This window comes from Odontesthes bonariensis, chromosome 6 (assembly GCF_027942865.1).
Source record: "Odontesthes bonariensis isolate fOdoBon6 chromosome 6, fOdoBon6.hap1, whole genome shotgun sequence".
Classification (NCBI taxonomy): Eukaryota; Metazoa; Chordata; class Actinopteri; order Atheriniformes; family Atherinopsidae; genus Odontesthes; species Odontesthes bonariensis.
This window is the reverse complement of record NC_134511.1, coordinates 20,885,843-20,903,463: the sequence shown is the minus strand read 5'-3', so window position 1 is coordinate 20,903,463 and position 17,621 is coordinate 20,885,843. Positions and strand designations below refer to the sequence as shown.

Here is a 17,621-nt window from a genome sequence, read left to right as displayed (position 1 = left end):
AAAACATCCTTCTGGGTAATAAACAAGTGACACGGACCTAGTAAGGCAGTTGGAGAGGAGATGAGAAACAGACACTCAACTCCCAAGCATGCAGCTTGTGCCCGAGTCCATCCTCCAGTCCGCTGTCTCTTTTTTGTTTTTATTTTGATCTTGAATTTGATTTCCTTCACTCGCCTGCTTCGTTAGTCATTAAAGGCAGTTGGTTAAGGTTAGAAAAAAACATCATTCTAAAATAATAATAATTCACAATTCAACCATTCATAAAAAAACACGAGAACAATATTGCTGCTTAAACCCAACCAGAAAGAGACAAAACTTTGTTGCAAGAAGCTTTGTTTACATCTAACCAAGGCAACCAGTAAAGTGGCAATCATGCGACTGACGGTCATATTGTTAAAAAAGAAAAACCCTAACCATGATTATCTTATACCCTAAACAAGTTTAAACCTCACAATCTAAATCCAGCTGGGAACTGACAAAAGTTTTTCATTAACGTGCTGATCTTTTGATTGGCGGAATGCATGTCGGTCTCAATCTCATGTCACACATAGGCCCATGGTTGAAAATGCTGGGATTGACTACACAATTCACCCCAAAAGTGTAATTGATATTTTCCTTATTGCTATGGCAACAGTCCCACCACAGCCCACTTTGAGGGTTTGTGACAAATTGGAAGTGAGAATGGGTTGAAAAAATACATTTATATCGCGTTGTATAGGATTTACGCATCAATTATTAACATATGGATATATACGTGAGTGTGTGTGTATATAATAGTCCTTCTGTAGTGCCTTCTTGTTGCAAATTTATTGTATTTGCAAATGTTGTATTTGTTAGAAAATAGTTGCATTTTGTCAAATATAACCAAACAAACAAATTGAAAAGATCAAGATAAAAGATAAGAAGAAAAAAAAGCTTCAATCATTAGCTCAGACACTCAGCAAAATCTGAATTTAAATAAAGGCATTCTAAAAACAAAACCATTGGGAAAATTTTTTTATGTAAATTCTGATCATTTCAAAGTTTTTTATATTTGTTGATAGCAAGGACTGCAACAGTAAAAAAAAAGAAAAATTCTAGTTAATTCCATGATATTCTATTAAGCGTGTGGTAGCTAAATGCCTGCGTGGACGATAATCAGTGATATCATTGACTTCCATTGCATTCTGATAGAATAACTATACATTTCTTGCGCTGTTTATTATGACAATGAGTGATATTAAGTTTGAAAGGGTAAAACAGAAAGGGTAAAACAGAAAACTGACAGTCATGCTGCTCATGTAATTTAAACACTTGTGCATGTGTAACCCAAAAATGTCAAATTGTCCTATGTGTATAAGTGAAATCACCATAGTGCATGAAAATCAAGTTAAAGTCACGTGTTATTTTGTCTTGTCAAAATCGGTCAAAACTAAGAGCTATCATTAACAACCGGAAACTTTGTTGCTTCGACAGGTAGGTGAACCAACCGATGTGCAGGAATGAGCTTTGATTGAGTTGAATGTGTCGAGGTTTTCTATAGGAATCCCTCTTACAGCTTGAGAGAACATGGGGCCAGTGAAGTGTGAGAAGGGTCCAAGCTTCAAATCTTCAGTGTGTTAGCATGTTTCTTGCATAGAGGCTTGTCCCTCTTAGAGAAGAAAGTATGGCCCTCCAGAGTGGTACAGCACACCTGTGAAGAGCCCACCATACACACACAAACACACATAAATTTAAAGAACTAATATGACTTTTCCACCATCAAAGATATTTGGTATCTTCCTCATCACTGTGAGAGGCTGACTCCGTTTTGCACAAAAGATTTTAAGCTTAATAGACACTATCTGTCAGTAGCATTGGCCACCATTAGCATGTTTGTGTCTGTTTCTCTTGGATGTGCAAGTTTTACTCACGGAGTGCAAAAATGTCCGAGTCAAACCAATAGAAGTATGTCAATCGTGAGAATGAGATTAAGATTATGCTACATGTGTTAGCCATGTGATGGAGTGAATTTACAGTCATGCTCGAGTTTGATCTTCACTTACAGCACAAACAAAGCAGGTGTCATGCCAAGTGTAACCAAGCGCCTCGAGGAATTTGTCTCCAGCCTCAACGGGGAACTCACAGCCATGGCAGCCAGTCCCAAACAAACTGTAAAAGTCTTTTGAAGAAACAAAGGAACATTGAGTACATCAAAGAAAGCAGTCAGCGTTTACAGTTGTAATGATAAAGCCCAATCAAACTGAATTGAACAATAATAACAACAAAGGGATCATTAGGGGGAAGGAAACTAACAGAGCATGATGGATGAGAAGGACAATAAATCGCAGGATGTAATAAACACTTTCAACACATTTCACATTTAAAATCAAAACTTTCACAAGTCAGTTAGTGATAAAAGGAAACTGTAATCCATCTCCTGATTGCTGGTTTTCATTTTATCATGAAAAACATTAACCAGCCAAGACAGCATAGTGAGTGTGTCCAATCAGCACACTGTGCATTGATGTAGTGCATCACAATACCCACACCTACACTTTACAAGCCCACAGCTAGTAGGCAATCATGTCTCATGTCAGGATAATGCTGACTCACAATAAACTTAACCCCCACTTGTCCTAATTCTGTTTCCAAATGGTATTCAGAGCTAATTATATCCAGCAATTCACCACAGCCCACTGCTCTACACAAGTCTAACTGTTCAACCAATCAGTTTCACTTTTTTCTGTAGCACTTTTCATGTCAAATGCAACTGAAAGGGTTCATTGCAACTCACTGCAAGTCACACAACTCAAAGATCTTTACATGGGACTGGGCAGGATACAGCAACAGATAAAGGGATTAATGTCCATTGTAAGGGCAACGTAAAATAATAAAAAACACAGCTGAGTTTTAATAAAAACAGTACGTTATAAGAACTGAATAAAAGTCCAAATCAACAGTACAGTCTTCATAAAATAAGACAGATTTAAGCTATTCAAACGGAGTAAAAGAAGTATTAAAATGCTTATGAACAGATAGAAATACTATATAAAACAGATTAAAATCGTCAGAAAAAAGTAGAAAACCTAATATATGCTCAAATAAAATATAAGATGAATATAAGATAAAAAAAAATACTAAAAGTCAGGCTGAATAGATGAGAAACTGAGTTTGTTTTAGCTCAACAGACTCCATGTTGTCAGCTTGTGTCACATCCTCTGGTAGCTTGCTCCAGCAGCTTGGAGCATAATGGCTAAAAGTAGCATCACCAAATGCATTTGTTATGCTTTGTGGAACAGCAAAAAAAGAGGAATTAGAGGATCTGAGGGCCCACACAAGTCCAAAAACCAACATTTCTGAAAGTTAGTCTGGTGCAAGGTCATTTATTCATTCATTCATTCATTTTTCTATACCTGCTTATTCCAATTCAGGGTCGCGGGGAGGCTGGTTGGAGCCTATCCCACCAAAATAATTTTAACCAGTGTAAAATCCTTAAAATGGGGGTAATGTATGCCCTCCTGTTGGTTCAAGTCATTACTCGAACAGCTGAGTTGTGAATTAGGTGTAGTTGATTAGTGGTGCTCCTTGGTCAGAAAGTAGAGCATTACAATAGTCCAGACAGATGGTTTTAATTCTCTCTGTATTACTCAGAGTGAAAGTAGAGATTTTTTAAGATTTTTTTTTAAGATGTGATAAGCTAGAGCTTTATTCATTCCAAAAGGGGAAATTCCAAAATGTTAATATGAAATGCAATGTGAGTAATGCAACTACAGGCTGGTTTTAAGGTCTGATTGATTCTAACAATCTATCCATCCATTATTCATACCTGCTCGAAGTCTATTACTGCTGAGGCAGGGTATGCCCTGCACAAGCTGCCAGTCATTCACACCATTCACACTCACATTCTCACCTACAGACAATTTCAAATGACTAAGTACAGTGCAAACCACTAAAGCACTGTGCTGCCAATATATTGAATGTTTCATTGATTAATATCTTAAATGATTAGTAACTGACATGCAAAAACTGAAATTTAATAAATGGCGGATCTGTCTAAAAACAATTTCTCACATTTAAACAACATATAATGGCAGAGCCTCTACGGGTATATATGCTTTAAGATAGTGTAACCTCACTTCATTGCTTCATTAACTGTTTTCTTTTGTGTATTATTTCAAAATATCTCAGGATACTCATAGTGGATTTAAGGATTTGATGAAGCCACATGCAATTGTGGTCATAGCTTCTTGGAGACTGCTGCAATTACTGGAACTACCTCACACATTTTCAAAAACACTGCAAACATGGGTATTGCGGTTGCCCCTTTATCACTGACCTTGCTCACAGTATGGTTCTCCATCCTCCAGGTGGAAGGTGTTGTTCCTGATTGGCTGCTGACAAGCAGCACACAGGAAGCAGTAGACGTGCCACGTCTGCTTGAGGGCATTTATCACCTCCTGAATGCAAATAGAAAAAAAAAATTTGTGGCGCGTCGAGTCGTTATACATACTTTTGGTGTGCTTCTTTCTGTGAATAGACACCATAGGATGCTGTGGTTTCTGGTGGGACGGTACAATGTGACCTTTCCTGTGGGCCATTTTTTGTAACATTTAAAAATTGTCAAGAAAAGAATCTCTGCAATTGATAACTTTTCGGTCAGGGCGAATAAATGTGCGTGAGGTACATATATCTGGGACATCCTATAGTCTGTCTTTTTTTTCTCATGTCACCTTTCAGTGTATCCTTTCTTCGCATGAAGTCGCATGACCCAGCTTAGCATACACAGACTGATTTCTTTCCCAGCCTTAAAAACTGTGAGAACAAGATAGGACAGGGTATCCATGGAGAGTTGGTGGGCTGGAGTACAATGAAGGATTAGGAGAGAGGCAGTGAGAAAACAGGTTAATAAGAAGCTGTGAGCTGGTGGAAGATGTGTGAGAAATAGAGGGTTGAAAGGGATTGAGGTGAAAAAGGTTAGAACATGTGAGGGATGAATGTCAGAGCTGCACCGAGAGCAGTGATTTCGTGTTTTTGACACTTTGGCTTCAAACCACACCTGCAGCCTCTAGGTCTCTCAGCCTAATTCCCTTAACATCTGAGCATTAACTACATTCCTGAGTTTCAGTGGGGTTCACTCAGATACATATATATATATATATATATATATTCAGCTTTCTTGCCCTCTAGGGTAGTGGCTACAGTGAAGCTTTATTTAATGATTTGATCCTTTGATGTTGGTAAAATGAAAATGTGTTTACCCACAGAAGGAATGATAAAGATTATTCAACAAGTACCACTGCAAATAAAAGAGGAGCTAAGACAGCTGAAGTTTACTCAGCAACAATTAGAATCTGCAATCAATAGTGGTAAAGAAGAGATTAGATTTGGAGTCAGTCAGGCAGGCAGCTATTTTGCAGTAACTGAGCGACAGTGGAGAGGGGGTATAAAGACAAAAAAAAGAGAATCCACCGTCATCTAATCATAAGTCTCGCTGAGAAGTTTTGAACCCCAAACATCAGGAACTGCATGTCTATAGTTCTCACAATTGAGACCATCTTTATGTCATCATGTTCCTTCAGTGCCTTTAAATGCCTTAACCTACAGCTGGCCCAATTTGAAAAAGAACAACACTGACATATGGCTCATTTAGTAGTTAGTCTCATGTAGAGATTAACATATACAACATGCTGAAAGACTTAAAGCCTACTATTACTACAAAACAGTATTAGATATTATTGGAACAAAGGAAAAAAGCACGAGAACACAAGACAGTTCAAGTAAGAAGGTAGATGTGTGACAGTCACAGCGGAGTACTGTTGCCTTTGCTCTCCAAACAGATGGTGCGTTGTGAGAGTAGAAGGCGCATGTTATGTCAAGGTAATTTACAGCTAAACATTAAGTGATTGTTCCTGACAAAGTATTCCGACACATGGTTGTATATCTTGACTAACAAAGCTTTCTTCCCTCTCTGTGTCCATACTGGAAGTCGCAGCTCTGTCTTTCTTTTCACACATCAACTCACCCCCAGTATTTTGGCCTGGCAGCGGCTGCAAGCTGGAGCAAAGAACTCTTCATAGCAGTGTTCACAGTACACAGACCCCTGTTCCTCCACAAAGCCGACATCTGCCAGGGACGCACGGCAGTGGGCACAGTTAAACTCCTCCTTATGCCACGATTTCCCCATTGCAACCAAAAATGGCCCCCTGAAAAAACAGACAGTCGAATGGTTGAGAGGAAAAGTTTAAAAAATGACTCGATAGTCACAATAAATAAACCCCTATACATAAGATACATGCTACATGTACTATACATCTCGTCATCAAATGAATGATGATGTTTTCACAAAGCTGTGAACACGAATGTTTCTTTCAAAATTACCAATGAATGGTGACGACAGCCTTCTTTATTCCCAGTGATAGAGCTGGATTCTACATAGAGTCTCAACAATAGAAGGGTGCCAATATTACAAGGATGATAAGATTCTTCTCAAAATAACTTTTCATAGTCACATCTGTAATTACTAATCAAAGTCATGAATAACACTTGTGCTGCTAGTTCTTTTCCTTTTACAGTTTAACATGGATGCTACACAAATGTGGCATGTCCAACATTTTTGTTGAATTTCAGCTGAGGTAGCTCAGTTCCTCAACAAACACACAGTTTTTTCATGGAGCAATTGACTTTTGGAAGTGATGCTACTGGTCATTTTATATTTTTTAATTGTTTATAGTTGTGTAAACATTTTTATTGCTTTATTGTTATGTTTTGCTACTGGATGCTTGAATTTTCTTCGGGATCAATAAAGTATCTATCTATCTATCTATCTATCTATCTATCTATCTATCTATCTATCTATCTATCTATCTATCCATCTACAGCCACAGCCAAAAGAGCTGAATACCAGCGTTTTCATGAAGTGTGCACATGTGAGATATTCTGGCTTGAGAAGCTGGAAAATTGGCCTGGAAAACTACTGCACTTACAGGGGCAGGGTCGGGGGAAGTTAAGGTAAATATATAAGATTCCTTAAACACTTCGAACTTGTCTTGAGACTGCTTCTTAGATATCTTTGTATCATTCAGAGTACACAAACTAACTGGAAGTTTAAAAAATGCCCAAAAATGCCCTGTTAGAAAAATGAGAAAATAAAAGTTGATTTGAATAAGCAATACTTGTTACAGTAAAGATAGGGAGCTGTGCACCTACTTAAATCATGAAAATAAGAATATGATGACACAATGTGTTATATGGTGTGTACCTTCGAAAGTTAACTGAGGTGCCTCTATAACAGTGACCGTCCAGACGGACGGCTGTTGATGTTATCAAGCTGTTAGTTAACCTGTGACAAAGGCAAGTGTCTTTGTCCCTCACCTGATGACCATGTTGCAGTGGGCACACATGGGTGTTCGGGTCCCAGCAGGGATATGTTCTGCCATCTGGACCAGGGTATCCTCATCTTTAGGGTGGGGCTGAGGCACAGGGCGAGCTGGGACAGGACCCCGCGGGACACTGGCGCTGCCGTTTCCCTTTATCCCAAAAGATGGAGTGATCAAACCAGTCCGTGGACCATGGCCTGCAGGAAAGTCGAAGAGGCATAAAAGACTGCAATGGTTAAGACACATAGAAGCAGAGATGATAATAGGAATATAATAAAATTAAGCACTTTTGGTGTAATTATTGGTGTGAATATGAGTGTTCTGCCCCGGTTCGTAAGTTATTTGACCTCTGCCCTCGAGGACTACAGACCCAGCAGGTGTCATGGTGCCGCGTGCAGCTGGCTGACTACTGTTGTCACAGCCATGGATTCATCACATCAATCTTGAGAAATGCACTGAAATCTTTCTACTTTCAACACATTCCTATGGCCCATGTGCATGCACACACATGACCAAACGCACACAACCACACACAGACCACCAAAACATTCCATCCGAGAAAATCCAGACACCTGGCTAAACATGTAGTTTGGCCTTTGATCTCCACTCCACAGATGGAAATGTTGGTGTTTTTGGATGTGTCTTCATGGGGAGGGAAAGGCAGCATTGGGAACTTGACTTTACAATTGAACTTCATGCTTATGTGTGTCTAGTAGGAAAAAGACAGAGTTGAGTTTAGAATTGTTTTGGGTAGCATGCAATATTTCTTTAATTTAGAAAAGAAGGGGTTTAAGTTTAAACATGTGTTTATCACTAGGCTAAAACCCCTTAGATTTAGATAGATATGAGTCTTTTCTTACAAGAGGATTGCAAAACAAAACTATTCTGCAAAAAGTTTTTAGAAACTTGTTGAATATCAGGAGTTTCATTTTACAGCTTTCAGCCTGTTAGCAAAGCTGCCATTAATGCTGCTAGCATGCACTTGAAGAACTGGATGTCGAAAATGAAGATACACAGAATGACAGGAGCAGGCATCAAAAGGATGCAAGTGAATATATTTCTGTTTCTGTATCTCTAAATTATTTCTACTGTACTAAAATTATTTGTCAATGAAAAATAGCAACAAACCATCTGCTGAAGGCCCAGTTTCTTTAAGTACACCGTAAGATTATAAATGGGATATTGGCTTACAGCTGTTGGCAATAGATTTTCATGAGCCTCTGTCCCTAAATAATTGACTGCGTCTATATTTCTTGCTGAGCGTAAGCTACCTCAGATGGTATAGCCTAAGTAGAGGAGAAAACAGGTGTTTAAAATGATCGAATGGCGTAAACGCTGAAAATAAGGCAAGCTAATTTTTCAAGGAAAGAAAAAAAAACAGCATGAAAAAACTAAAGTCATGTACATGAAAAACAGAAGAAAGAATGCCCAGAACACGCATTCACACTCAGAATCTACAAGCTTGAGCACTGCTGGGCATTGTACCGCAGCTCTGTTTTTTGCTTCTAAAATCTTATTCATAACTCCCAACAGGTCCACTCAGTAAATATTATCTTTCTCACAAAGAAGAGCCGCTGCACACATGATGAAGCAAAGTGCCAAAGGCAAATTTGAGCCTACTTTACGGCCTTCCACAAAGGAAAAAACCCAAGAAAAGGAAAGGAGACTCTGCAATGACCTCTTTCACAACACTTGTCAAGCCGCAACCATGGAAAATAAGCTTTTTTCCCCTCGCTGACTCGCTGTTACAACATTCAACCCAACAGCTCTAAATTAATGCTACGATTGGGAGTCATTTGTTGGTGTGTGGGTCTATGTGTATGGGACAATAAGTTATTCTTTCCTTTAACTGAATATATATGTACATTTCCACCTTGGCTTTGTACGGTGGCCGACACGTGCAAACGCGCTGCAAACGGCGAAACAAATCCAACAGTAAAACGCTGCAAGAGAAAAATGCGGCAATCACAAAAACGACCGGAGCACACGCCCTGCAAACCCCAAAACACATGCAAGAGAGAAACGCTGCAAACCCCAAAACACATGCAAGAGAGAAACGCTGCAAACCCCAAAACACATGCAAGAGAGAAACGCTGCAAACTTCAAAACACATGCAAGAGAGAAACGCTGCAAACATCAAAACACATGCAAGAAAAAAACGCGCTGCAAACATCAAAACACATGCAAGAAAAAAACGTGCTGCAAACATCAAAACACATGCAAGAAAAAAACACGCCGCAAACATCAAAACACATGCAAGAGAGAAGCGCGCTGCAAACCCCAAAACACATGCAAGAAAAAAACGCGCCGCAAACTTCAAAACACAACGGAAGTTCGCCAGGCCACGAGGCGGTCTCGACCTGTGGGATAGGGGATCGACTATGGGAGATCTACCATATTAATGAAAGAGAAGAAAGTCAAAAGGTACGTTGTCATCTATGTCTTTTTTAAACACTTGACTGTAATCTTTTACCTTATTATAGAAGAGCAGCGGAGTTATGTCGCTACATAAATATATATAAAACTTGTGTTTTGAAGTTTGCAGTGCGCTTCTCTCTTGCATGTGTTTTGGAGTTTGCAGTACGCTTCTCTCTTGCATGTGTTTTGGAGTTTGCTGTGCGCTTCTCTCTTGCATGTGTTTTGGAGTTTGCAGTGCGCTTCTCTCTTGCATGTGTTTTGGAGTTTGCAGTGCGCTTCTCTCTTGCATGTGTTTTGATGTTTGCAGCGTTTCTCTCTTGCATGTGTTTTGAAGTTTGCAGCGTTTCTCTCTTGCATGTGTTTTGAAGTTTGCAGCGTTTCTCTCTTGCATGTGTTTTGAAGTTTGCAGCGTTTCTCTCTTGCATGTGTTTTGAAGTTTGCAGCGTTTCTCTCTTGCATGTGTTTTGAAGTTTGCAGCGTTTCTCTCTTGCATGCGTTTTGGGGTTTGCAGCAAATGTGCTCCGGTCGTTTTTGTTATTGCCGCATTTTTCTCTTGCAGCATTTTACTGTTGGATTTGTTTCAGCGTTTGGAGCGCGTTTGCACGTGTCGGCCACCGTAGCTTTAGGACAAACAAATGTGTTTTACTCACTGAAAGGCATTTGTCATGTATTCTAATGTATATTCACAATTTCACACAACTAATAGGAGACAATTGTGCATTAGTGTCCATAAATCAGATTTCATTCAGGGTGTAATAAAGACAGTAGTCTATAACTGTACCCAGTGCTCCCTTAAAGTGCAGTTGAAGGAAAAAATAAATTAAAAACAATAAACATGGCTATCATAAGTGAATTAGACAGAGCACACAGTGTTTACCCTGGATTGGAGAAGGTCCTTTGATCATAGTCTTGACAACAGCAGACTCGTGGGAATTGAGCTCAGGCTCCTCACTCTCCTCACTGCACAGATGGACAGAGGTAAACACAAATTCTATTTAGATAACATCATATGTTCTGTGATTAAAGTCAACTTCACTTAATAATAAACTGTGCCCTAGCAAATTAAATGGCAATCTCTTACCTGCATTGCTTGAATTCCAATATACTTAGCAACTGAGTCTCAGTGAGGGCCGAAAAATTTATAGCTTACTATAAATGGAAAATAAACATGGAAAACACACCTGTACAATTTAATTTCTGAAGGACATGTCAAAATACACTCAGACACATTCCAGACCATGTACCTGCTGACAGAGCAGAAATTGTAAGGTACCAACCAAAACACAGACTGCAGCTACAGCCAAAACACTTCAGTACTCAACTTTCTCCTTATGAGTACAGTACGCACAAAGTGTTGCCTGTGTGCCCCAATCGAAACACAACAGAGTCCAGACCACAGGTTTAATGATGGATGGGAGAAAATTGGATTTGTCTAGCGTTGTCAATAAACAACATAAATTCAAAAAGCAATTCCAGAATATTCATTCAAGAAGAGAGCAACTGACTACAACTGGAGGGAAAAATAGTATGATATAAGGTCAAAAAGTTCCCATTACAGATGACCAGATGGAGAGGAGACAAAGTTTCCATCATGCAGTGGAGAATCAGATAAGATTTTTTCAAAACCTTCAGTCAACAATTTGTATGCTATTGCAGCCGATATCTGCACCAATAAGCATGGCTGTCTCCTGTCTTTATAGTTTGATAAATAAATACACAATGTAAGGACATGTTATTCAGAGACAAACAGAAGGACAACGTTCCACATGTAAGAAAGTTATTAGTGGAGTTTGTTGCTTTTCTTCCTTTAATTTAATGACATCACCATGAAAAAAACATTTGCACAATACCTGCCTGGCGGCCAAAGAATGAACAACTCTCTAGCTCTCTGCCATTTTTAAATCAACGCGTACTGAAATGTTGAGGAGAAAGGCCTCGTAGAGACAGCGACTAAATGAAAGCTATCTATCTATCTATCTATCTATCTATCTATCTATCTATCTATCTATCTATCTATCTATCTATCTGGCTATCTGTTTATATATATATATATATATATATATATATATATATATATATATATATATATATAGATGTATGTGCGTGTTTCTGTTATTAAAGCTTGATTATAGAAACACAGTTTGAATGGAATTTAGTTATTTATAAAAGTTATTATAAAATAATATTTTACAACCCTCTGATTAGCTTTCTGTCTGTAATGATCATTGCAGAGGGCAGAAGAATGTTTCTTCGCATAAATCAAATGAGGCACCGATGCTTCAAACTCTCAACTTCCCTTTAAAATGATGCTAAAGGAATTACTTCTCGACAGCATTAGGAGTGTGTGTGTTTATCTGCATGTGTGTTTTCATGTATGCCAGCAGAGAAGCTTTGGTGGGCCAAGAAGGTCTACCCTGACAAATTACAGCCATAATGCATTGCTGTAGTCGATGCCAACTGTTGGATCACTGCAAACTCCCCTCCGTGCTGGGCTATTAGGGGACTCACGGCAGACAAGTGTTATGGCAACAGCAGTCATAGCTACGTTGAGTTGTGCTTGTATATTTTCGGCAAGTGAGACAGAAAGAGTGAGAGGAAAGAACTGAGAAAGATGGAGTCAAAGCAAAGAGATAATATGAAGCTAACTGACACACAAATAGAGGCAAAGACATAGAGGGGAAAAAAAAGTTGAACTTGTTTGTATGAAATGGCTCTGTGTTTCAACAGGCCTTGCAGTTTCTTATGCGAGATATTTGGACACACTCAAATAGAACAAAGAGGACATCCAGACCATTGAAAGATTCCAACAAAGTAGGGATGGCCTCAGCTTCCCATGCAGGGTCACCTCTGAAATTAATGTTCCAATTTTCCCAATCAGTGCTTAACGGTGTATATGTGGAATATAGCAGTTGTAGAATAGTCTATGAATGAGAGAGGACATTTTAAATTGACCTAAAGACGTAGACAGCATTGACAGGAGAGGGAAACAGAGGGCAACCCTCTTCTGTTGCAGACTGGTGCCAAGACAACCTCTGATTTGAGAGGCAAAAATATCACAAAAACCAGAGCAATAAACAGAGCTTCAATGTAATTCATAAACACAAAGTGACAGAGAGGGTTACGGTCAAATGCATATAGGTTTTAAACTCTGAAAATGTGAATCTAATAATAAATTATTTAAGGGTTGCCAATAAATATACACTGTGGTGAACAGTAGACACACAAACTGCAGTACTGTGCAGTGACAAGGATTGTGATGAATGCCCCCAGATAATTGAGTTAGCATCGATTCCATCTCATCAATCTATAGGAGGTACAGTCCTCTCCATAGGAAAAAGGCTGTCAGGCTGCAGAGCATAGCCCTTCATTCTCATTATGAGCTTATCATTTTGTATATCATGTGTCTGGTAACAGGAGCCACTGGATGTGCTTCCTATTGACTTCTGGTATCTACAGCAAGAGCAGCTTTTTTAATTAAGAAAATTTTCACAACTGTTGAACTTCATCACCGTAGCTATTGCACATTGTTTTTATCTAAGGATGTGGAACAGATTGCCAGGAACCTGACTATTTCATGTTACATTGAACATGTAGGTAATGACCAGCGTTACAAGCCACAGTTTCAAACTAACCACTGTTCAGTTTGGGACTGTTAGCAAACCACCATTGTAACTAACCACAAAGGCTGAAAAGTAGGTATTACATTAAGCAAGTACATAAAAAAGATTTCTGTTTATCAACCAAGCTTAATTCAGTGTTTGCTCTAGATGGAAAAAGAAGCAAAAGCATCAGTAGCTATCAGCTTATCAAGCAGAATAAACCTGTAAGGAACAGGAACGACCTCACCCTGATCATGCTCAAAGGCTACTAATCTCTGGGAGATTACAGACTGTAGAGTCATCTGTTTAAATTATCTTGGCCAACATGTGAACAACATTCATTCACATTCGCTATGGTAATTGGCTAATGACAGGTGACAAATAGAGCAGGAAATAAGATGCGCCCCAATCCATCATTCATTACAAGCCATTACAGTGCAGCTCATTAATATTCTCCACCAATCAGGCAAATTACATATGAGCTTGATTGTATTCTGCTTGACTGTGATGGATTTTACGGAGAGCTTTGCTGTTTCTGATTCAGTTGTAGCCAGTTAATGTTGACCATCTGGCAGCACTGGGCCACATATGAACTCTGTCAAGAGAGGGAATGAATGAAAGAGGGTGACAAATGTAGGTGTAATCTTTTGTCTTTTACTTTTTTGTTTTGTAATATTACCCAAACAAGACCTTGAATTTTATAATCATATACACTAACAGTACATTTTCAGTGGCATGAATCTACATCTCTGCTGTAGTTCCAATTGGTCTAATCTGAAGTCTATTTTAAGTATCACAATCTGCAGTTTCTGTTTGTTGTTAATAAGTGATAATGAGGAAAATTAGTACATTAGTACATTTCAGTCCCCCAAGTGTTTACATATGTATAGTAACCCCTTGTGTACTGTAGCTCCAAAAAGAACTTGTATTCTGAATCTCATAAATGTGTTGATTCCATTTGAGCATTGCACAAATGGACCATTAACATAGCTGACTGCTGTCCAGCAGCTCGCCCTACCACACAACAGATGGTCTATAATTTTGCACGGCAATATTCTTTGGATGAAATTCTGTCCTCACACACTATACCATCCATGCATGTGCGTTCACACTCATTCTATGATAAAGTCATCCCTCCATATTTACACCCACTCAAACACACTTTTTATACTTCACAGTTTGAATGTTTACAGTTTTGTCCACTAACCAATGACTGATTTCTATGAGTTACTGCCAAGGTGTTTTACAGTGACCACAGAATGTCATAGTTGTCTTGAACAGTCGCCACACAGAGACATATGGACCATGTCTTTTGGTGCTGGCATGCTCTGAATAAATATGGCTTTTTCACTGCCATGAAGGCAATGTCCAGTGGATTCAAGGCCCTTCTTTATGTTTCAGTTAAAAATAAGTACACATCCAAACATCTTTCTCGAAAATATTTATTATGGCATTGAAATTACTTTATGATGAGAATGAAAGACCCGACTCTTCACTAGAGGGATGACAAATAAGTACTATTAGCTATCAGCCACATTATATGTGAGCTGGATGATTAGAACAGTATTTGGGTGCAGACCATGACAAATGTATTTACAAGACTTTAAATGAAAAAAGTTTAAAAACTATGATAAAACATCAGAATATAAATGTCTTTTTTTAAATGTGAAACAATGTTAAAGGGAAAGTTTTGTCTAGGTCTGCTCTGTCTACCTTTTGCTTTAGTCAGGTGCAGCTCACTGCATCCAAAACGGACCGAGACACTGAGGTGGATCACTTTAATAAGTCAATCAGGATGAATTCAGGAGGAATTTACCTTGCATGTACTGGGCTATTAGGTCTGTGTGTGGCTGGTGGTCTAAAGGCACTGGGGATGAGAGGAGGGGGGCAGGGGGCTGCTCTGGACAGGAAGTCAAGAGGTCTTGACAAGAGTGCTAAGCTGTAAGAGCACCAGAGTAAATGTTGTTTTTATCACTAGTATTAGCATTAGAAAGAAACCAGCGCTGTGACTGAATTGTAGTAGCATAGTTACACATTCCTATCAACACAGGCTGAATGCAGACTAATCTGTAGATCATTCAAAAGTTAACTGAAATTCATTATAACATTGTGCCTGACTGGTTTGGTTGCGAGTACATGATGACGCTGCGAAATGGGAGATTGATGAGTATTACCTTCACATGGGTCCCTTGGAGGTGAGATAGGGGAAAGGCAAAGTTTGGAAACAATGTTTACTTAATACTTTGTGTGTGAATTACGTATCATAATTGTTCTGAAGTGCCTGTATTGAGATTAACTGAATGTATCACTAAATTTAAGTCCTGTCCCACTTTTTCTAAGTGTATGCTGCCATCTAGTGGTGTCAAGGATGAATCACTACACAAGGGGAGGGAAAGAAAGAAAGAAAGAAAGAAAATTATTATTTTTATTATAACCAAAGTCTTGACTTTGTTTGGCTTTATGCTTAATTATTGCAAAAAAGCATTCATTTTATATTGGATTGTAACAAAGATCCAAATCCAATGTACCTTTCAGTAGTGTGCAGATCAAAGGTGATTGGTGGAGCAGCAGGTCTATGAAAAATGAATGGATCAGAAGAGGTCTCTGGTAGTTGGCTTTGAGTTGATAAAGAACTGTTACCATGCAAGAAGTATGGTCCTGCTGTTTGGGCTGTTTTCAGGCCAACAAGCTGCTGGAACCTGGGGACTGATACGACTTGACCTAAGCAAGGAATGTGGCAATTTTGCTGTTTTTTGACTCTACATCATGAACAATTTCAGTTGGTTTTAGATCATCTGGGAAGCTGCAATGATCGGTTTCACATGATGGAATTTGGTTACGGACGGTGCAACCGTATTCCAAAGGTACCAGCATTTGAGTAAATGTATGACTTTGAAAAAACATGTCAACAGTATTAAGTGTGGTGGCAAATATAGTGTTTGTGTGGTGTTTTGTCAGTGAAAGACTTTTCCCTCGATCTTGGTTGTGTAAGAGGCTGTCAGGATCTGAAATCAGGATGTGGCTTTTGACCGTTACATTCCTTTCTGGGCAGTGGTGATCAGCTGAAGTGCCTCCAGTCTTTGGCTGAGGTTGGTCAAAGTGAGCAAATGTGGTCTTTGCATCATTCATGCCACTGATCATTGGGAGAGAATCACCAGAATATTGGTGTGCTGGACATCTGTCGCTGGCAGATAACAGATTACAGAGAGCAGTGTTAATTAGTTACCAGTAATGCTTTTTTTTTCTTTATTGCTCTGAATCAGTGAATAAAACTGAAGTTGATGTTTTTCCAGTAGAGTCAAGTGAGAGGTGGAAAATTATAATAAACACTGAAGTGAAGTTGGTATCCATCCATCCATTTTCTATACCCGCTCAATCCACTTTAGTGTCACGGGGGGGCTGGAGCCTATCCCAACTGCCGAGGGGGGGGGGGGGGGGGGGTACATTGGGCAAGAGGCAGGGTACAGGGCCACACAGACAAATGAGACACATAACCATCCACACTCATTCATTCCTAGGGACAATTTTAGAGTCACCAATGAACCTGGGGAAAACATTCAAACTCCACACAGAAAGGCCCCAGCCGGGAATTGAACCTGGAACCCTCTTGCTGTGAGGCGACGGTGATAAACCACCACAGCGCTGCCCTGAACTTGGTATATTTCGCACATAACAGATTGATCTTCAATTTGTATCACATCAAATGATTTCTATCCACACACAAACTACAAAAAGACTAGTTAGTTTTGTGATTTAATAAATTGTAAGTATATGAGGTTTAGGTGATGACTTATACCTGACCTCCACACTGTTTGTCTTTGATTCAATGAGATACCACGAAGAGGGAAGAGTAAATGGAGGAGGAGAAAGTAAAGGACATTAGAAACAGAGAAAGAAAGGAACAAAAAGAATGTCATCAGTTTATTAGCTAAATTATAGAGTTTCCAGAACACAGTCAATAAAGATTCAAGCTGTTTTCAAAATACTAGATGGGCACTTGAAAGGAGTTATTCTGATCAAATTTAGAATTATCTGCATCAAATAAACTAATGAGCATTTGAATATCATTTGTACAGTCAATGCTAAACCGGCTTCTCAAAAAATAGCCTTGCTGACTTGGAAATAAATGTCTCAAACCAGTAGGAGGGCATATCAGATATCGGTTTGTGGATACTGTACAAACAGGCATGACGAGTTGAAATATCTTCAGAATTTTCAGATAGCCCTTTATGTGAGGATATAAAATAGCTTACATATAAGTTTAGAT

At 39.0% G+C, this 17,621-nt stretch overlaps 1 protein-coding gene across 4 annotated transcripts in view; it reads right to left on the bottom strand.

The window, feature by feature from the left end:
• Positions 1 to 481: 481 nt before the first annotated feature.
• pdlim5a (PDZ and LIM domain 5a) overlaps positions 482 to 17,621 on the bottom strand; it is a 71,397-nt gene continuing 54,257 nt past the window's right edge. For all 4 annotated transcript variants that reach the window (XM_075467858.1, XM_075467859.1, XM_075467860.1 and 1 more), the window contains 6 exons: positions 10,633 to 10,715; positions 7,333 to 7,534; positions 5,984 to 6,164; positions 4,298 to 4,418; positions 2,025 to 2,140; positions 482 to 1,672 (listed from right to left, as the gene is read on the bottom strand). In XM_075467858.1, the coding sequence (XP_075323973.1) occupies positions 1,583 to 1,672; positions 2,025 to 2,140; positions 4,298 to 4,418; positions 5,984 to 6,164; positions 7,333 to 7,534; positions 10,633 to 10,715 (793 nt within the window). In that variant the 3' untranslated portion in view covers positions 482 to 1,582. The remainder of the gene's footprint in view (positions 1,673 to 2,024; positions 2,141 to 4,297; positions 4,419 to 5,983; positions 6,165 to 7,332; positions 7,535 to 10,632; positions 10,716 to 17,621) is intronic.